General features: G+C 34.1%; 1 protein-coding gene across 1 annotated transcript in view; it reads left to right on the top strand.

Moving 5' to 3' along the window:
- The window catches only part of LOC145279707 (mitotic spindle assembly checkpoint protein MAD1-like), a 93,264-nt gene that overhangs the window by 19,152 nt on the left and 50,913 nt on the right, over positions 1–23,199 (top strand). Inside the window, exons 2-5 of the mRNA XM_080130987.1 lie at positions 5,448–5,681; positions 11,249–11,400; positions 12,695–12,865; positions 15,647–15,771. Coding sequence (XP_079987113.1) covers positions 5,471–5,681; positions 11,249–11,400; positions 12,695–12,865; positions 15,647–15,771 — 659 coding nt within the window. The 5' untranslated portion in view covers positions 5,448–5,470. The remainder of the gene's footprint in view (positions 1–5,447; positions 5,682–11,248; positions 11,401–12,694; positions 12,866–15,646; positions 15,772–23,199) is intronic.

Here is a 23,199-nt window from a genome sequence, read left to right as displayed (position 1 = left end):
ATTTCTAATATGAACGTATGGAAACTATCCCAGTTAGCCATTGAGTAGCAATACACAGTGCAATAAAGAGGGACATCTGTTTTAATCTTAATTGAGATAACCAAGTGATTGGAAGATCCCAGCAGAGACAGGACATAGGTTGAGTACAGTTCAGGACAAGTAGTCAGAAAAGGATCTAGAAGGCTTGCAAATTGTCTACTAGCATCAGGAACACGAATGGATTCATTAACAATCTGCATTAGATCATAGACAAGAGAAAAATCGTGACAGAACCTTCCTTCATAATCTGTCTTGTTTGAGTGGATTAGCCATTCAACATTGTAAACAGATGTGAATGGTGATTGAAGGATGTGTTACATAGAGATATCATTGAAGTTATCACTAGGGTTATCATAGAGGGGCACCAAATTGACGTTTGGTGTATAACATAAAAGGGGAGGACCATAATTGTATTTGTTGTCGTGGAATGATTATTATTAGAAAAAGGAGATTATGCGTGTTATAAAAGAATTCTGTGTGCGTATGATCGTCTAGTTTCATATGCGGTTGTGTGTGTGTGTTACATGCATTTTCTTCGACATACCTTACTTCATGTGTCGTCGATGTTGATCCATCTGGAATTCATCTTCTCTTGAAGGGAGACTGGTACCTGTTAGACGAAGATTTATCACTCCAAGACGATGAATTGGTTTTATAGTTTTTTATTATCCTTCCAGATGTCGACACAGAATATGGAAGTGAATCTTGCTTGCTTTGAACACGTCAGCGTTCCCCACCCCCAGTGAAGGGGAGGGAACAGCTATTAAGCCGTCCGTCTTCTTCAAAGCCCAAATCCAGTCTCACAGATCTAGCCAACCTGACCACGTCACTCATACATAATCTGGTCAACTGACCCTCGGTTCTGGTAAACGTGTCTACACTCCACGTTTACTCACCTCTCTCTCTCTCAATCCATTCTGTAACATTCCTTCCCCCCTTTTTATCAAAATGTATGGCGAAGGCATACATTTTCTACTTCCCACATTTACTAAGAATGGGATATATATGCTCACCCCACTGGCAAAGAAAACTGTCATACCTTTATTCAATATACTAAGTAAAATAATATCAACAAATAATACCATGTGGCGCTAATCCTTGCGCCCTCGAAGGTCAACAACTCCCTGTGACCCCATGGTCTCTTCATAATTTAAATCAGAATTTCAGGAGCATCCTTTACTCCCGTCGACACTACGTATGATCGATAAATTCTCGGCAATTAACCGAATAATAAAATCAAGGTCCATCTGCCTCTTCAAAACGGACTATCATCGTCCTTGGCTTTACAGATCAGCTTTTCTTCCCATAGGTAGCACACAAAAAAAATTTTCCCATCCCAAGCCTTATCCTATTCATCATAAGCCTACTCTTATTACTAGTATTTTGTGGGAAACAAAAAACCTCTTAACATTCCTTATGGTGGGTAGCCTTCTATTTTCCTAAGTACTTGCATACATATTTCATTCATCTTCTCTTGAGCGATTCGTAACATAATGGCCACGTCAGCCATTGCACCCCCTCTGCCCCTTACGCCATGTCAGAGGGCATTTCATTTGCTCCCTGAAGTTGATTACAACTAGATCCGCTCACGCTGGACAGAATACATTCCGTTTACTGCTATGTCGGAAAAAACTTTTTTTTTCCAAAGTCGGTAAGCGCAACCTGCCTTGAAGACACATAGCTTCACGGAAAACATCGGATTTCCACACATGAAGTATTCAAAGTTGCTCCATGTTGATTCTACTCGAAATCAATAGAAATCATGATAAAAAAAATAAAATTCAAATCACTTCTCGAGAATAATGAAATTAATAACTACCCATGTAATTCAACACCTCTCCAAAATTCTAACATGCTTGCCACAGAAATTAAATTCCATTCACGCCCCACTTTTTTCTTTCATTTCTTCATCTAGTTTATTTAACCCTATATTTATCCTTTTTTTTTTTTTCTACCTTACTTATGTGGTCAAAACGTCACTCATGTCGAATAGAACATTTATTCTACATTTCGAAAATTAAAATTAATACCGACTGAACCTTTGACTCTTTCGAAACTTAAGAACTAGTTGATCCCTTATACATAACCCAGTAGTGTTTTTTTTTTTTATTATTATTTATTACACTGTTTAAATCTTATTTCTTTCTCTTTTTCCCAATTTTATTATTACTATTATGATTATTAATTAATTAACAACACGTTCTTTCTTTTATTAATCATTCTTTCAATAGACCCCACAAGCAAAGATTCCACCTCCCCATTCTGCGAAAAAAAATACATGTCAAAGAACAAGAAAATTCTGCACAATACCGTTTGACAACACATCAATTACATAAAAATAATAAATTAAAAAATACAAAAATATCCTATAAGCAATCACAAAGTCCCATCTCACTAATAACAAAATTCCAAATAACAAAACACAGATTCGTGGAAACCCAACATTGACCATGTCATCAACTCCTGAGGTCGGCTGCATAGTGCATATCCTTTACCATTCCACAGAATTCAAAATTAAAGAAAAATCACAGTCGTTTCTAAAATAAAATGTTTCTAAAATAAAACGACTCACTTATAAAGTCTCAGACAATCCTAACACATCGATGGAACTAAAATTGTCCACGTCAGAAAAAAAATTCCTAAGAAAAAAAAATCGTACAATTAGTGACAAAGGAGAGAAAAAAAAAAAAAATCACCTTGGCAGAACCTATCCATTGTTTTTCATCAAAAGTACATATTGTTTCTCATTAAAAGTTACACTTAGTTTCACAGTTTAAAAATGCAACAAAAATATTCATAACACATTTGTGATTGACATGTTTATCTTTTGGTAAGCTGAAAGGCTCATTCCTGACCCACACTGTTACTAAAGTCATATGTTCTATTTCTTTTTTTTTTTTTTCTTTCTGGTTTACTCACTGGCTGTTCATTAAAAATTTACAATTTATTATCTGTATGTCTATCATCATAGCTGTTTTTTTTTCAATTTCTTCTATTGTTTTTTCTACACAGAAACGTTTTTTTTTCTTCTTTTCTTTTTAACGTACCGTTCTACCCTTAATTCTTCTTATTAATTTATCATATAAATCTATCTATATATAATTTTAATGTGTCTGTTTTTTCTTCAGAACCATTTCTTTCTTTCTTTATAAGAGGTTCTTCATGTGTAAATGTGTATTTCTTTTCTTTTTTTTTTTTTCGCATTTCTGTGATCGTGTATGTTTTTTTTTTTCCGTGGTATTATTTATTTATTTTTTAAATTATGTTGGACCCTTTTAAAGCGTTGTGTTTTTAATTTTTTTTTTTTTTTTTTTTAAACCCACCCTTGCTGGGTGGTCTGGTCATTTACGGCACCAAATTGAGAGTTTGTTACATAGTGTTCTCATTGAAGTTATCACTAGGATTATCATAGAGGGGCACCAAATTGACGTTTGGTGTATAACATAAAAGGGGAGGACCATAATTGTATTTGTTGTCGTGGAATGATTATTATTAGAATGAAAGGAGATTATGCGTGTCATAAAAGAATTCCGTGTGCGTATGATCGTCTAGTTTCATATGCGGTTGTGTGTGTGTGTTACATGTATTTTCTTCGACATACCTTACTTCATGTGTCGTCGATGTTGATCCATCTGGAATTCATCTTCTCTTGAAGGGAGACTGGTACCTGTTAGACGAAGATTTATCACTCCAAGACAATGAATTGGTTTTATAGTTTTTTATTATCCTTCCAGATGTCGACACAGAATATGGAAGTGAATCTTGCTTGCTTTGAACACGTCAGCGTTCCCCACCCCCAGTGAAGGGGAGGGAACAGCTATTAAGCCGTCCGTCTTCTTTAAAGCCCAAATCCAGTCTCACAGATCTAGCCAAACTGACCACGTCACTCATACGTAATCTGGTCAACTGACCCTCGGTTCTGGTAAACGTGTCTACACTCCACGTTTACTCACCTCTCTCTCTCTCTCTCTCTCTCTCTCAATCCATTCTGTAACAGATGGGCAATCAGGAGATGGGCAATTTTTTCTGTGATACTTTCATAGATGGTGATACCATCGATTTGGAGATGGTATAGTGTAAATAAGAAAGCAGAGCTGTGAATAAGTGCTACTTGGAAGCATATGTAGGGTAGTTTGGAGATGTCTCTGTCACATATTCCACGTCTATGGTGATCTTGAGGATCAGATTTGGAAGTTAGGTTTGAATAATCTTTAATCTGGAAATCGTTTAGGGAAATAGTCAGTACTAGTTTCACAACAACAACAGGTCAGGTTTGGTCTCCCATAATTGGATTTCAACCTCTGGAAGGTTTGAACCTAGACCCCTGATATCGGAAAAGAAGACTTGATAGTTGGAGAAAGGGATCTCTGTTGGAAATATAGGTTCTGGATTTAATTTTTAGAAGGATTTTTTCCTGTTCATGGTGAAGTTGGGAAATTTTTAGAAAAGGTCAACAGAATAGTTTAGAGGAGAGTATTGAGAGAAAGTAAAGAATTTTTTTGTTGATCATTGATGAGGGAAAAGCTGTAACATTTCTCAGTAATACGGCATAGAGAGAACCCACCAGAGATTACTGCATGGTCCAGACTTCATTCATCAAATGGCAATACAGCAGCCCCAGTACTTTGCATTTGCTAATTGGTGAAAGATTTTCTATAGTCTTTCTCCAGGAATGAATCCCTATTTTAGTCACATAAATTCATTCAAATTAAGAATGAACAACAGTAAAATTGTGTTCCCGTTTCTTTCACAATGAAAAGTTGGCTTATTCTCAAAGCAGTGTAAACAGAAAAAAGGGTCAGATTCGGAATTCTTCTCAACAATCAGTGTTTTTTTTCTTCTCACTCATTGCTGCTGTCGTAATTCTTTTTCTTGTCTTCTTCGCAACTGACAGCAACCTCATGTGCACAAGATAAAGTGTCACTGCCCTCGAACAAAAAAAAAATGCCTTTTTATATTGCGACCTCGAACCGTGATAGCACCCAAATTTGCATTTGTCTTATTTTTCGTATTGGATGGGTTTTGGGTTCGAATGGCAGCGCTTCTTCACAGAGGGCACACGCCCACTGCTGTCTTTCCACATCGTCATTACAATGAGACAACTTCCTTGGGAGTTATACCAAGGTTTAAATCCCTGACTATCTGGCAGATAATGCCAGTCCGGTTTAAAACGTTTATGTCCAGCACCTTTGTTAGTGATATAGAAAGGAAAAAGCAATAGTATCCATGTTTGATGCATTTTAGGTCAAGAAGCCTGTATCTTCAGACAGCCTGACCTGGTAGCACTAGGTTTAGCATTTATTTTGTGCCACTAAAGTATATTAGAAAAACAGTCTTCTAGAAACAAATGTTGATTCATTCAGTGCAAGTATAATAATAATATCTAAATATAATTTTGTTATTTTCAGGTTAATTCCTTTTTAACAAATTGATGACAATGGACAGTCCTCGTGAACTAACTACCATCATCCGCATGAAACGGGATTTTGCAGATTTCATTGGGCATCAAAATAGTAGTAGTAGCAGCAGCAGTTGCAATCTCAGTAAAAAAAGGAAGAGTCTCAAGTGTTCATTGGATTTTGATCAGACGCTCGCAGAATTTGATTCCAATAATGAAAGTGGTTCATTCCGTGAAGAACAAGGTAATTTGTTACATAGATTCATACGTGAACATGATCAACAAGAAAAGAGTTTGTCAGTAAAGATTTGATATATATTTCAGCTGCAGTTACAATTTCAGTCAAAATGTGGCTGAACCTCAAACAAATTGCTCACAATTGTTTTTAATTTGCATATTGGGCATGAATAACCTCTCTTTCAGATAAAAAAAGAATTTACCACAATTGACCTTGCCAAAAGCGGTCAACGGCCGACATCTTTGAAATCCAACTTAACAATAGTAAAATTTCAAGACATAAAATTCCTAACATTTCCTGACAAATATGTCCATTATTCCTGATAATTACTGACAAAAATAAACGTTTTTTGCGACAACAGCTTTTATTAAATTAGAAATAAAAAAAATAGTTTGCATGTAAAACCACACAGGACCCACCCCAAGCCAGCTTCACATTTCCTTGGTATTTTAAATTGTAATCATAAGTAGCTATATGCCATATAATAAACTAACACCAGAAAATGATTAGCCCTTGTTTTCATACTTTTATTTCTTGTACAAATATAAAAAATACAAAAACAAACTAAGTAGCTTTTTTCAAGGCGATAATTTTCACATTAATTCCTAACATTTCATAAAAATAGCTACAAAATAAGTACAATTTACAACAAAGTAATGGTCAGTTGGTCGAATCCTGGAGCAAGGCTCTTGCATAACCGTCACAGAACAAGTTCATGAACAGACCAAAGAACATTTCTTGTTAAGAACTAGTTAAAGATAACGCCATCAAAATCTGGCTGTGGTGAGTTTTTTTAAAATTTTTTTATTACATTTTCACCCCAAACAAGGCACATTGCCACTTTGATGTAGGGGGCTACTATCAGGGACATAAGCTACAGGGGTACTATGTGGAGAGTAGGGCATCAAGATGTTGGTTCACATTACACTTCTACGTGTCAGTACAGTTGGGGAAGCAGGAACCCGGAAGGGAATTCCAAAGTCTAGCAGTTCTGGGAAAGAAACTACTGGAGTAGAAGGCTCTCTTACATCTAGGGATCTCAACTGTGAAGGGGTGGGATTTTGCTGTTTGTCGGGGGTATTTACGTCGAGGGGGATACAAGTGCTTGCAGTTCGTCGGAGGATTCACCATTAAAGTACTTGTAGAACAGGCAGAGGGATGCTACATTCCATCGATGGGACAGAGGCTGAAGCTTAGATGACAGTTCAGTTCAGGACCTATCAGGTTGGTTACTCTCTTTTGAACCTTGTCTAGGAGTGAGAGACTAGTAGAAGATGCACCAGCCCAAATATGACAACAATACTCCATACATGGACGAATGGTGGCCTTATAGAGGTACATGATACTTTCGAGCATTAGTATCTTTCTTGCACGATAGAGAGAACCTACCTTTTTCGCAGTGGTCCTAGCAATCCTCTCAATGTAATTGTTCCAACTCATTTTTCCTGTGAATGTTAGGCCGAAGAATTTAAACGATGTACTTTCAGATAAAGAGTCTTTGACCATTGCTATTGGGGATAGAGAAGGTTTCTTGTAGTTATTGAAGGAAGCAAGTTTAATTTTGGTAGCATTGAATGTGACCATCCATTTTTGTCCCCATTCCACTACAGATTGGAGGTTGTTCTGTAGTGTTTCTGCCATTTCTTTAGATATGTGTTCATTTGTTTTCCTGTCGTGTCTGTTATAGAATGTGGTGTCATCAACATATATACCCATCTCACAGACAACTTTTTCAGGGAGGTCATTTATGAATATTAAGAATAAAAGAGGTCCAAGAATAGACCTCTGAGGCACTCCCGCATTTATATCATATTGTTTAGATGTACAACCATCGAGGACAACATGGATTTTTCTCTTATCTAAGAAGGATTTAATTATGTTAAGTATTCTTCCAGTGATACCGTATGATCTGATTTTCCTGAGAAGACCTTCGTGCCATACCCTGTCAAAAGCCTTAGATATATCTAGAGCTACAGCTCTACCTTCCCCTGCTTTGTCAAGTGAATGGTATATATGCTCAGAGATTACAGTTAGGATATCTGTCGTGGAATGGGCTTTCCTAAATCCGTATTGTTGGTCAGTCAGAAGTTTAGCATCTGTAAGGTGATGGACTAGAGCTTGGTTAATAATGGACTCAAATATTTTGGCGAAAAGTGAGAGGAGGCTAATGGGGCGGTAATTTACTGGGTCAGTTCTTTCACCAGAATTCTTGAAAACTGGTACAACAGAGGCAGTTTTCCAGCAGTCAGGAAAGCAATATTCATTAAGGCATTTGTTGTAAAGTTTGGAAAGAACTGGCGCTACTTCGGCGGAGCACTTTTTTAATAGCACAGCCGGGATGAGATCAGGTCCACATGCTTTTTAAGTGTCAAGATTTTTTATGATAGCATGCACCTGAGATGGGGTGATTTCCAGATCATCTAGTGTGGTGTCTGTCTGCAAAGGAAAGTCAGGGAGGGGGTGGTTTGCAGGGTCCAGTGTGGAGTTTGAGGCAAACCGACTGGCAAGCATGTTAGCCTTCTCGGTTGCTGAGCAAGCAACCTCGTGATTGTTGGATAGTGGGAGAAATGTTGATTGCCCATTATTTACTACACTGTTGTAGATTTTCCAAAAGTCACGGATTCATAATTTCTGTGCTTCGATGTGGTTTTTGGTGGTTTCAGTAAATTCTCTCTTAGCTGTTGCTATTTCTTTCTTACAGTTATATATATTCATTTTTATAAACAGTTTACGAAAAATATTTTGAAGTTTTATACAATGCTAAAACCAGCAAATTTTTAGCTTTGCTTCTTGTATAAATTTGCTAACATATTTCTTTCCTCTGAAGAGGTGAATTTTACATTCTTTGAAACTCCATGGAATAAGGATTTATTAATTATCTTTGAGGTATTCTGTTGGAAAATAAATTTTACTTTACCGTTTTCAGTTATGTTTCTTATATACATACATACATACATATATATATATAATATATATATATATATATATATATATATTAAATTTATTTATACAAACATTGATGGCTACATATGAAAACTCTTTTCAAGGGTAATTCTTAGCCTGAAGACGTAATCTCCCCAATAATGGGTGATTACAGAAACATGTATGCACATATGTAGCCATCAATGTTTGTATAAATAAATTTAATATACCTGCTCTGTTTACTCATTGAGCACTTTTTGATCGACACATGTTTCATTGGATGTACTTCTAGGAAACTAAACTTTACTGCCATAATATATATATATCTATATATAAAGAAATAAAACATGTTAAAAAAACTTTGAAAAAGAGTTAAAAACATATTTAATTTTAAAAAGGAAACACTAAATAAGTGAATAGTCCTTAATTATTTTTCAACAGTTAGATACAGACTGCAACACACATGAACAAAGACAGTCATTTGATTGTGGAAAAAATAATTATACACAAATATATATTATTACTTTAGCGTAATGTAAAGCTCTTTGTAAATAGAGCACTGTGGGAGTGGTGAGTAACTTTTGTTTGTATAATGCATTATTAGATATCATTACTGTGGTCTGTTGGTTGATTGATGATTGTTGGTTTGATCCTGGCTTTTTGATAAGTGCTGGTCTAGTCATACAAAAGAGTTGAGATGCAGCAAAACAATCTGCTTGTGGATGACTATATACAGGGTTTTTCAAAAAATGTACTCACACTTCGAATGACTATAAAACCTTTATGAATGTAGAGTGAAATTGAATAGCTTTGAATGCAAAAGATAAATCTAATTGAAGAATCATGTTTGCAAATGTTCACATTGATGACTATTATTGTCTTGACAACGTTGATAATGCAAATGAAGGGATTCGCAAACATTGTGAAACAGGTCATTAGAAATACATTTTTCGAGACACTCTGTGTGTGTGTGTGTGTGTTATATATAAATATATTAGGTAGATTTATTTGGTCATTGTGTTTCATTTTTTCTTGAAGTATGATATTAAAAATTAAATGTAATTACTATTGTATTGTTTGATCATTGAATTAGCATAAAACTCTAACTAATTTTGTTCAGATAATGTTGTTTTAATCGCTATAAAATTATAGCTTCCAAAAATTTTCAATCTTTTGGTACATGAGGATTTGTCTGTGCATTTTCATATATCAATCTAACTTTGATAATTTATGCATTAAATTATTTTTTATGTACTACTAGCAGGGCTATCCAGCATTGCCCAGGGCCATAAAAAAATAAATAGAAGATGGTTATTGTGTAGGGTCAGTTGGACTGACTCTTTCCAAGAAGTTTACTACATCCCAAATGTTGACTGACCAGGCACGGCGATCCAAGACTGCTTCCATTATGAGTGCAAGCCATTCACGGTTCCAGTGACAGAGCCCATAATGATGAGGGCCCAGAATCTATTTAGTATCCTGTTTCACTATCTTGAGCCAGGTTTTGAAGTGGACATGCAATATTTTTTACTTACCTGGTGCTGGATTGATGACTTCATGGATGAAGCTACCTGGGTGTTGTCAAAGGGCGTGGCTGAATTGAGGAAGGCATCTAGTAAGGAGAGATTTTTTGTAGGGAATGGATTTTGCAGTGAGTGTGAATTGTACTGTTGGCAGACACAGAAGATATGGCGTAGGCAGTGATGGTTAGTTAACTCCAGTTTGTGTTGGTCATTTACCGGCATAGGCCAAGTCTCATATCCATAAAGAAGAATGGTGTGCATGAGAGCCTCGTAGATCCTGACTTTGGTGTTCAGCCTTATTTCTTTTGGAGATCAGAGCTACAATTGAAGTCGATAGAAGGTGGTGCAAACATTGCTGATGTGGTTGAAGATGCCTCCCTCCCCCCATGTCTATTGCAGTGATGAGGAGTCTCCCATACACCATGAACACAAAAGAAGATTTTAAATACTGTGAAATTTCTCATCCCTTGTTCAGAAAAGAAATTCCTTTATTTTGAGGAGTGAAAAAATAAAACTCAGAAAGCATTCAAAGTGCTACTAAAGCTAAGTTCCTCCTATTCCCTTTCTTTGTAGAGAAATGGCAATAGTTAGGAAATGATAAAATAAATTCTGAGTTAGCATCTTTTAATTAAAAAAAAATGCTTATTTCTTGGGCTGTACAAATACATGATAACATTAAAAATGGCATTTAATTCTTGATAACATTAAATGGTATAAATGGTCATTTAACCCCTTAAATTATAAATCTTATTTTTCTAAATTTTAGATACTATTTTTCTAGGGTTACGTTGATTTAAAAAAATAACAACTTTGTAGTGGTTTATTGTGTATTTTTGAAGTTTTAGCTGAACATACAAAACCACAAATTGATGATTTATTGAAATAAAAATATGCAATAGGATAAAACAAAGCTAACTTTTTATAATACATTTTAAAAAATAATATAATTACCAAATTCAATCCATTAAAAGTAACTTGTGTTTATTCATAAACAAGTTTGTCAATTGGAGAAAGGATTTGGAATTTTATTCATGGGTCTTTTTTAAAAAACAAGTTTTTGTCAGTGGCATTATTTTAAAGATCAGCTTATATTAAAGAGTTTTGTCTTGTATTTTCTTATCTTTTCAGAACGTTTGAGTACACTTCGAGAGGCTGAGCGTTTAGCTGATAAAAGTGACATTGCTCACCTGAAAACACAAATTGCTAATTTAGAAGCCAAATTGGAACGAGATCGAATAGAAGCAGAAAAATTATGCAACGTAGAAAAACAAGAAAAAGAGGTAAATGTTTTTGTCAAGACAAATTACTAGCATGTTTTTACAAGACATTACATATCAACTATTTCTTTAGTACTAAAAATAAAGTTTTCTTCCTTTAGGAAAACTGTTTATATTCATTGAGACAAAGTAATTGCATCCAGACAAACTGATTTCCTTTATAGAAGCTGTTTTGAATCTTGTAATGATTTCTTTGTTCCCTTTATTCAGATTAAAAGATCCAGTATTACATTTTCATCTGATTACTAACTCATCTATATATGTATAAAAGCGAAAATGTGTGTGTGTATGTATGTGTGTTTGTTTGTATGTGTGTTTGTATGTCTCAAAAAAACTTTCGACACGATCACGGATTTTTGCCAGATAGGTATCATTTTAAACTTCCAACCTTCGCCCGACAAATATCGAAAAATTGGTCAAAAACGTTAATTTCTTCATCCTGAAATCAGCAGTTTTCTACAGGAGGGGGTGTCAGCCAAAACCGTCCTCTCATGACGTTCAGTTCTACGCATGCGCAAATGACGTCGGAACCTGATTTAGTTTAAAGATTTAAAAAAGCGATCTAATTTCGTGGACGTCGTCTTAGCTCAGTTGCTTAGAGCCCGGCCTCATTATCTAAACGTTTTGGGTTTGAATCGTGGTGTGAGATATCTTTTTTTTTTTTTTTTTTTTTTTTTTCGATTTTTTAAATTTTAATATTGAAGCAGGGTTATTTAAGCCATTTTTCACATGTTTTTCAGATTTTTTAACGTTTGTTTTTCTGTTTTTTTTTTACTTCGCTTATTCTTAGGTTTTCATTAACATCCCCATTGGCAGCACCCCTTTTTCACTAATGCCGTAATTCACACTACCTTTTAAATGTGTTCTCTCAGTTTCAAAAAGTATCACACTTCAGCATAGCACATCATGTGCACAGCCTACCTTCTTCAAAAAAAGAACTTCCCTGTGCTTCAAATGGCTTACTTATATGCAGTCCAAGATCATCTAATTTGCATACGACCAGTGAGATTTCATGTTAGTTTGCACAACCATTGAAGATGAAAAACATTTTTTTTTTCTATTAATCAGCAGCTGAACTCTACAACTATCAACTTTGAAATTTAACAGTTTATTAAAAAAGAAATAGTATTTATGTACTGAATGATATTGGAAAAGTTATTGGTTTCTTAAAAATGTATGATGTTTTGCTAAGAAGTTTTTATATTTTTCTGATGTTTTTTTATGTTTGTATAAATTGTTTGCAAAGAATATGTACATTAATGATTGTTTTGCTTTGTTTTTTTTTTCTCTTTTTCAGCAATGTTTTGAGAAAATGTCTGAACTGAAGATGAAGTTGAAATCTCTTTGTCAGAAAGATAACCAATTAAAAGATGAGATTGAAGAAAAGAATGATCGTTTGAACGAGAAAGAAAATGAAATAATTCAATTAAGAAAAGAGAAAACAAATGCTGATTGCAAACATGAAAAGGTTTGTATGATCTGAGAATCCCTTCAGTTGATTATTGACTCAAAACTAAGATTTTCTGTATGTTGAGTAAATGACATGACTTTATCGCCATACACCCAGGATAGGTTGAGCCCCCCCCCCCCACTGAACACGCAGCACATCAGATAAATGTAGACTATGCACAATGGTCCATAGCAACCTAGATAATTATAAACAGCTTATACCTGGACCTGTGGCAAACACTATAGACCTGTGGACTGGAGGTAGGGTCAACCTCAGCTTTGATCGTGTGTAACCATGTCTTCAACTGGTCTTTTGAGTGTCTTCATTAATCATAAAGTAGTTCTGGAGCTATTGCTTCATGGCTGAATTCTAATGTATTGCAATACGCAGCATGGTTGAATCAACAAATTCTTCCTCTTTAAAAACACTTGGTTAAGGAGGGTGATCCTGTAAATTACCTAATGGATACCACTTCTGACTGCGAAATTGATTATACTGAATTAAAATCCTTATTGATCTATTGTGTTCATACTAATTTTGTGAAATGTATAAGCCGATAATTTCCACTTTGGGTGATGTTCCAACTTGTATTCACTTAACCTGTTATGTCACACTATCCTATAAATAGGACACCAAATAATTTCTTTTTAAAATCTCTAAGATAATATAATAGTACTGCTTGCTGCATAATTACTCTAAAAAACAGGATAATATTCATCTATATTCATCGATTTCTTTCTGAGAGATGTTGGAACTTGAAAATTCTTGTAGAATTAAAAAAAAATTCTATTTGTTCAATGATGTAGTAACTGAGCCTTGCAACTAACTTATTGACAAAAGTGCAATGTATCTCTTTGTGTGAACCATTTTGCTCCTTACCAAAATGTGTAAATTTTATCTTGAATGTATAGCCTCTTAGTTTCTAAAATGTATCATATGTACCCAGTGTACTATTCATAAGAGAGTCAGTATTTTGCTTTCTAAATAAAATAATTTTTTTCTTTCCATTTTTAGTCATTACACAAAGTTTCAACTTAATGCACTCTCTAATGACGTGTTTGAAAGTTAAGCTACTGTGTTATGCTCAATTACCATCTTTAGATACCCTAGTGTAACCTGATCGTTTACCAGTGAGAATAACTTGGTGTATCCGTATTGTGGGGATGTTAATGGAATGGCTGTTATGTCCTGGCACGGCAACTAGCTCGCCAATTGTTAAACAGAATGAAACGATAGGCACATCCCTTGCATCAAGGGGTTGTGATATTATGAGCTATGCCTGCTTGACAGATCTTGTGTTGAGTTCACGCCATCATTATCTGGGCTGAGATCTTAGTGCTGGAATTGAATGCTTGTATAAAATAAATTCATGACACGTTTTCATAAAAAGATAAATTTATTTTTATAATGAAGGCGCATTTTACAAACTCGAAACATTGAGCTATATAACCAATTTGTTCTCAACAAAGTTGAGAGTTCAATTTTGTACGGTGTGCAATTTTCAGCTTGTTATCTCTTTCTGTTGTGATGACTGAAAACAAGAAAGAAAAAGAGGGAGAGAGATAGATACACATTAAAAACAAAGAGACTGAAATGTTTTACAATCCTGGTATTGGCCAAATAGATCTGACCATTTTTACCTGACAACCTTGATTACATAAACAATATGGTCCACTGATGTGCATTTTGAGATGATAATAGTACCAGCTTGATTTTACTTGTCTTCTCTCGAGAACAATGAAATATGGACAGAAGGCTTTTAAATGTGGAGAGCTCAAGAACTTCCTCTAAAAGAGCTCTTTATCATTATACCATACTGGGACTTAATGGGGTAATTGTATACAATAAATGGTTTACATTAGGTAATCTGTTTTCAAATTAGATAGTTCTTATAGGATTGATCAAGATCTAAAATTCATGGTTCAAGATGCAATTGTATGAGAATAGTATTTGAGATAAAATCGTTAATAATAATAAAAAGTGAACAAGTTTAAAGGATTTTTTTCTTTTCCACATTGACTGATATTAATAGTTGTAATCATGGATGTGGAGTTTGTAACAGATTTTTGAAGGAGTTTAAGTCTGATTTGTAAGAAGCATAGCAATCTGAGTCAGATGTTGTAATTACTAAAGAATCAACAGACAATCTGAATACTTGACAATGCAGAGCTTCAGTCAAAAGTTTTGGAGTCCTAAGAGTTGAAGTCGGACATTATACCTTCTGACTTCACTAGTTGGTTATCCAAAAGTTCAACCCAGACTCGTTAAGTTTTCAAAAGTCTGACTCTAATCTACAAAGTCTTCAACTAATAAAATACATATATACTATATATTATTTTTGGGGGGATTTTTAAGAAATTAGACATGTTTTTCTAGGCTTTGAATTCAAGATTTTTTAAAAATGTTTTCAATTTTTCAATTAATGCAATCTCAAGAATTAAAAAAAAAAGAAGAAACAAAAGTTGGGTGAAAATACATTTGTCTTGTTTATTGAATAGTCCTGCTTGAATTATTTTAACGACTAAAAAATATGAAAAGAGACAGGAGATTGCAGACCTATCTTTTGGCCTAAGCAGTTTACGTTGGTGTGCTGAGTAAAAAGACTAGAACTTAAAAACTTTTGATTGGAAGACTCTACTACTCTCACTATATGGCTATCTGAATAAGGTACTGAATGAATTTAACATGTTCATTTGTCTAAAATGCTGATAACTGGAGATAAAGAAATTGATTGTAACATTGTAGAAATAATGTTTGCCATTTCTTTTCTTTTTATTCTGTTTCTTTTTTATTCTTTAGGTAAAGCTAAAAAATGAGCAAGAAATCAGTGAACTGAGAGATAAATTATTTCAATCACAAACATCCTGTAAAAGATATGAGAGCCAATTAGAAGAAGCCAATGATCAAATAAGTAATCTGAAAAGGTTAGTAGTTTGACATTCATTCTCCTTTTATTAGGATATCTATATGTACGAGGATTGTTCCAAAAGAAACGCATCCTACTTTTTTAACTAAAATAAAAGTTGAAGAGCTACGAAGGTGGGAGTGGTACCATTAAAATGAGCAACCTTTTGTGCTCCATAATTTATTTTTCTACATTGTCACTACCAATCACAATGCACTTTTGCAGCAATGGGATGGTGTCTATATATGGGTCTCCAGGTCACTCACATCTTTGTTGCCACTCTGAAATCGACAAACCCATTTCCTAACTGTCCTGACATCATCTATATTAGCTTCATAAACATTCAGCAGGCATTGGTAAATATTGATCTGTTCAATTTTTTTCTGCAGGGAGGAATTCAATGATACATCTCTGCTTTTGATACACATCCATGATAGAGGTTGTTTTCTTAGTCTCACACTGTCAATATCTGCAACAGAGAGATGAAACTTTCAGGTCATGAATGTATAAGTTCAGTCATCATAACAATGCAATTTTCAGTTCCCTCTGATCCATTTGGATAGAATAAAAAATAGGAGTTATTACTTTGGAACACCCCTTGTATAATTGTGGAATCAGATGATAGTTGTAGTGTGCAGTGTTCAAAATCAATAAATGCTTAGCTAGAACAAAACAGGTTATGTTTTTACCAATCAGTGATCAACAAACCAAATAGAATAAAGTCTTCATACACACATGCACACTAGGGCTGGTCGATTTGCAACTTTTTTCAGAAAATCAACATGGCACTGTTGATGATAGTTGGGATTTGATGTGATAAGAACATATACCAAAAATTAGATTCCCATCTTGAACAGAAAATTGAACATTTAATTTTAAAAATCGTGTAGAAAAATGCTGAAAAATCCTTCATTTTCATAGCATTTTTCACAACATTGACTTTGAAATTTCACTATTTTTTTATAAAATATTCAATTAAAACTGATATATTTATATGAAATACATTGAAAGAAAAATAAATACATGAATTATAATTTTAATTATGAATCACAACTAGCAAAATATCTCAACTTTTACTGCATTGATTAAACAAAAATTGTAAAAGAAAGCTAATTAGCAACTAAGTCTTTTAAATTTCACGATTCAAAAAGATATGTGGAGATGTATTACACAATATAACAACTTGATACAAGTTACAGAACCATTTATTTTAATTTTTTATTAGAGGCAATAATATAAACTTATAATTGAACTAAATTGTTCTGTATAATTTCCCTTTGAAAAAAATGAAAGTCTAATTTGCTGGCACGATGACTTTGTAATAATGTCTTGCTTCCTGTCCATATACAACTTTTTGAGAAAAATCAATCAAATTTGACCAGTGTGTGGCTGCAAAATTGGTAGCAGTAATCTTTTTCATTTTTTTTTTTTTTTTTTAGTTGTTCATTATTTCTGGAAAAAACAAAACAAAACAATTATTTGAAAACACTTATTTTTTATATTTTTGCGATGTCAGATAATGATGACTACAATATGGTTGTGTTCAAGTCTAAGGTAAATAAGTTCTTGATGAGCCGTTCCATATAAGTTATTAAATTTACCAAATTTTCATTACTAATGATTACTATATTGACCAACTTCTACTGTACACTCTTTAACCCTTATCCTTGAGTGGCCTCTGGGCCTTGATAACGTGGTGATGCCTTTGTAAAAAAAAAAAAAAAAAAAAAAATGTAATATGAATAAAACTAACTATTGTTTGGGTAAATTAAGAAAACTAATAAAATTTAATGGATAAATATTTATTTACCTAATGGACAAAATCGTTTGAATGCCCTCTTCTCTCACATCCAATTCATCTGAGTTTATTATCAATATTATATTTTCCGGAAGTAGTGCAAAAACACTATATTTTGAACAGTTTAAAACATTTCAGTTAACTGTTTTGTTCTCTGAATCATATAAAAAATATGCTGTTGTTAGTTTAAAAAAATATTGTCGCTTTTGATCTCAAACCAACTAACTGCATACACTTGGATGATAAATTTGACCAAAATGTTTAATTTATCATAGTGTTTGAGGATAGACAACTCTAGTCCATAAACACATTAATCTTGTTGCTTAAGGGCCCAATTTTCTAAGTTAACTTCTCCACAAGAAATGCCAACAGCCTCTGGTCTTCACACTTAAATTATTTGTTTCTTCTGCTGTCAGATAATGATGATCGGGAGGGACACTAATTTTTTAGAATTCTACTTGAGGCAAATCCTGATAATTAATGATACAAAGTTTCCCCAAAGGATCAGTAAATTTTATTAGTCTTTTTTGTTGTTCCATCAATTAATTTAAAAATTGCTGTAAATGGCAGTTCTTCTAGTGGAACCTGAAAATTAGAAAATTTGCATGTTTAATAAAAGAGCCAGATTACATAATAAATACCAATATATTTTATTTTCCACAACAAAAGGAACATCATTGCAAGTGAATCTATAGAATTAATTTTACCTCCTTGTTAGGAGGACAAGTGCAGATTATGTGTCTTGTTTGACAATTTTTTGTCTTGCACTTTACTGCAAATTCATCATATCTCAAGACAGAAAATTTACAGCTACAAGAAGATATATCAAACAGCTGTCTAGCTGTTCCTTCATTCTTTTCACTTTGATTGCTGTTAGAGATTTCCTGTCAATCTATTTGGCCCTCTTATAGCAAAATATATTGACCTTCTGTCCTATATAATGTTACCTTAACAAGGGCATTTGTGGATTGACTGCTTGCCAAATACTAATTATTTCCTTGGCAATTAACTTAGAAATCTCACTATTTTTTAAGTGGGGATAACTGTTTTTGAGGGAATAACTAAACTGGATGACTTGTTGTGAAGTTGGGGGTGCTGTTTCATCCCAATGACAAAATGGACCATGGAAAAACTCAACGGTACCTTATGGAAGGCCATTCAAACAACATTACATTCTAATCAAATGAAACTACCTTATTGGGAAGACATACTACCGGACGCACTTCATTCAATTAGATCATTACTTTGTACTGCCACTAATATGACTCCCCATGATAGACTATTTAAATATAGTCGTAAATCTGCTTCCCGAATGCATTGATTTTATAATAAAAGCGCCCTCTGTTTCATTTTCCCGCTCGATCCTTTCAAGAGCGTACGTGTATTTTACAGTTAATAAAATTGAAGTGAATAGTATCAGTAAGTAAAGAATTGCCTTTTAGAAAGGTTTTATTAACTGTAAAATACTGTAAAATAATGGATCGAATCTTACGTCCCGACAGATTCGAGGTGGAACCTACATGCCCTAATTCCGAAAAATCCTATAGGCATTGGAAATTAACCCTCCAGAATTATATCCGCTCACATAATAACGGATTAATCGAAAACACTTCAGATAATTTCTTTGCCTTGATCAATTGTATTTCAGCCTCTGTTTTCGATTTAATAAGCGATAAAACCGACTACGATAGTGCATTAAGAACATTGGACGCCGCTTATTTAAAACCTGAAAATATTGTTTATAATAGATATCGATTGATGACGACGAAGCAACAAACAACACAAAATATAGATGCCTTCATACTACAATTGGAAATGCTTGCCAAAACATGTAACTTCGAAGCGGTTTCTGCTGAAGAAAACAAAAATCAATACATTCGGGAAGCTTTCATCGGCGGAATTTCTTCTTCGTTCATCCGACAACGACTGTTAGAAAAACCCATCCTGACTTTACAAGACACATATGCCACGGCCAGATCTCTCGAACAAGCAGAAAAGCATTCGATAAGCTACGCAAATAACTTTACTGTAGCAGCTACAAATAATCCTTCGGGCTACAATCGTATAGCTGTGACTAAAGAAAATATGCATCCAAAAGGGGTTTGTTTTTTCTGTGGAAAATCACGTCATCCTCGATATTTATGTCCTGCACGAAACGCCGAATGTAAAAAATGCAAAAAAAATGGTCATTGGGCTAAAGTGTGTAAATCTTCTATTTCTAACACTCATACTGCTGTTCTTTATGACGACTCTGACTACCCCTCACCTTCTCTATCCTGACTAGGAACTAACTCCAAAGATGTCACATTCACTCAATGCCAAATTAACGGGCACTTCGTGAACGCTATGGTGGACTCCGGCAGTGTAAAAACATTCATTAATGAAAATACTGCTAAAAAACTTAAACACTTCACAATACCTAAAACCAAAACTATAGCTCTGGCTGCTTCCGATCAACATGCTAAAATAACTGGCGAAGCTGTCGTGGATTTAATACTGAAAGATAAAACCCATTCTGGAATAACAATTGAAATCATTGAAAACCTTTTCATTGATTTAATAATCGGAAAAGATATTTTAAAAAAATATAAAAAAGTAACACTTAAATTTGACGGTCCTAGAGACAAACTTATAATTGGAGCTATAAACACGAATAATTTTTTTCCTACCATAAACGTTCCACCCCCTCCTCTCTTTTCTAATCTTTCTCCTCATACTACTCCTATTGCGACAAAATCCCGACGTTACACTTTTGCCGCCGACAAATTCATAAAAGAAGAGACTGCTAGAATGTTGAAAGAAGGCATAATTGAACCTTCGATATCTCCGTGGCGAGCGCAAGTTCTTGTAACTTCGAATGAGAATCATAAGAAAAGAATGGTAGTCGACTACAGCGATACCATCAATAGATTCACGGAACTAGACGCTTACCCAATGCCTAATATCAATAAGATGGTAGACGACATCGCTCAATATAACATCTTCTCTACTCTCGACCTAAAATCTGCTTATCACCAAATACCTATAAATCATGCTGATCGTAAATTCACTGCGTTTGAAGTAAGTGGCAAACTTTTTCAATTTACTCGTCTTCCTTTTGGCGTCACCAATGGAGTAAGTGCTTTCCAGAGGAGCATAGACTATATTATAGAAAAAGAAAATCTAACCGATACCTTTGTGTATGTTGATAACGTAACTATATGTGGGAAAAATCAAGAAGAACACGATTACAATCTTCAAAAATTCTACAAAATTGCTAAACAATATAACATCACTTTAAATGAAAATAAAAGCATAATTTCTTCTAGTTCTATTACTCTACTCGGCTACACCATAGAAAATAATCAAATAGCTCCCGATTATCAAAGACTAAAACCATTACTCGAAATGCCACCTCCGCTGAATCTTAAATCTCAAAAAGAATAGTTGGAATGTTTTCCTATTACTGCAAATTCATTAAAAAATTTTCTGATAAAATTTTATTACTAAATCAAAACAAAGAATTTCCACTACCTCCATCTGTATTAAAATCTTTTCAAACATTGAAAAATGATCTAAAAGACGCCACTTTAATAACGGTAGATCCAAATAAAGAATTTGAAGTAGAAACGGACGCTAGTAACTATTGCATTGCTGCAAAACTAAATCAAGAAGGTCGTCCTATTGCATTTTTTTCAAGAACTCTCAATACTAACGAAATTAAGCACCATGCAGTAGAAAAAGAGGCAGCCGCTATTGTAGAAGCTCTCCGTAAGTGGCGACATTTTCTACTCGGCAGGCACTTTAAAGTCATCACAAATCAGAAGAGCATCAGCTTCATATTCGACAATAAAAGAAAATCAAAAATTAAGAATGACAAAATATGTCGTTGGCGTATAGAATTATCCCAATACAATTTCACTATAGTTTATCGACCTGGACCTGAAAATATTGCTGCTGACACATTCTCTCGCATCTCTGCTCTTACTTACAATCTACAAGATCTTCGTGATTTACATAAACAATTATGTCATCCTGGTGTTTCAAGATTAAGCCATTTTATAAGAACGAGGAACCTCCCTTTTACTTTGGATCAAATTAAGAATATTACTGACTCTTGCTCATCCTGTCAATTACTGAAACCCAAATTCGCCAATACCAATGGAGGGACTCTCATTCAAGCCATATTACCTTTTCAACGATTAAATCTTGATTTTAAAGGCCCTCTACCTACTTCTATACATGGCAACAAATATCTACTTACTCTAATTGATGAGTATTCCCGTTTTCCTTTCACTTTTCCTTGCAGAGATATGACAAGCAAAACCATTATCCACTGTCTAAACAAACTCTTTTCAATTTTTGGTTTGCCTGACATGATACATACTGACCGTGCTTCTGATTTCTTAGCAAGAGAAATAAAGGATTTTTTACACAAAAAAGGAATTGCTACTTCTAAAACAAGTAGATATCATCCTGAAGGTAATGGACAGATTGAAAAACTCAACGGTACCTTATGGAAGGCCATTCAAACAACATTACATTCTAATCAAATGAAACTACCTTATTGGGAAGACATACTACCGGACGCACTTCATTCAATTAGATCATTACTTTGTACTGCCACTAATATGACTCCCCATGATAGACTATTTAAATATAGTCGTAAATCTGCTTCCGGAATTTCAATTCCTTCTTGGGTTAAACCAGGCCCAATATATATTAGAAACCACACTAAAACAAGTAAACATGACCCTCCTGTAACGCCTGCCACCCTAATAGATGTCAACCCCCACTACGCTTATGTTCAACTACCTTCTGGTACTGAAACCACTGTCAACGTTCGAGACTTAGCTCCAAACTCATCAAATGAAGAAAACTCTAATAATAATCCTACTACTTCAGAGACTTTATTTGAACCTTCTACTAATGAAAACATTGGTCATGAGGAAGACAAAAATCAATCGTCTGATCTTGAAGAAAATCAGATTTCACTAAAAAATAATACTGAAAATCAGCATTCCTGCCAATCTGTGCGGAGGTCGTCCCGAGTTCGACAATTCCCTAGTAAATATAAGGATTTTGTGACTAAATACTGAAAAACTGCAGTTTGGGTTCATATGTTATTTGTAAATAAAATGATTCTTATGTGATTGTAAAAAAAAAAAAAAAAAAAAAAAAAAAATTGTCTATAATTAATTACCCCTTACTTGAATACTTTAGGACGGGGAAAATGTTATGATTTAATTTGTTGTTAAGAGTTATCCCCCTTGGGATTGACATTCATAATAAAAGCGCCCTCTGTTTCATTTTCCCGCTCGATCCTTTCAAGAGCGTACGTGTATTTTACAGTTAATAAAACCTTTCTAAAAGGCAATTCTTTACTTACTGATACTATTCACTTCAGGGAATAACTAAACTGGATGACTTGTTGTGAAGTTGGGGGTGCTGTTTCATCCCAATGACAAAATGGACCAGCAAATTTTGTGAACCACAGGTTAAAACTGAACGTCGTGCTTTTACTAACATTCTAATCTGAAAAGTAAAATAAATAAATGGATTATAACTGAAGGAAACTGTATTAGGCTATCTTCCAGTTTTATACGTAAAAAAATAAGTGCTAGTAATAAGAAATAATGAAAAACTTTGTAGAGTTGAATTAGATGTATT

The sequence above is a fragment of the Euprymna scolopes genome, chromosome 7, assembly GCF_053919585.1.
Source record: "Euprymna scolopes isolate OS-2025 chromosome 7, ASM5391958v1, whole genome shotgun sequence".
NCBI classification, from domain to species: domain Eukaryota; kingdom Metazoa; phylum Mollusca; class Cephalopoda; order Sepiida; family Sepiolidae; genus Euprymna; species Euprymna scolopes.
Note: the sequence above shows the minus strand (reverse complement) of the source record. Positions and strands in the feature narration are given on the sequence as shown.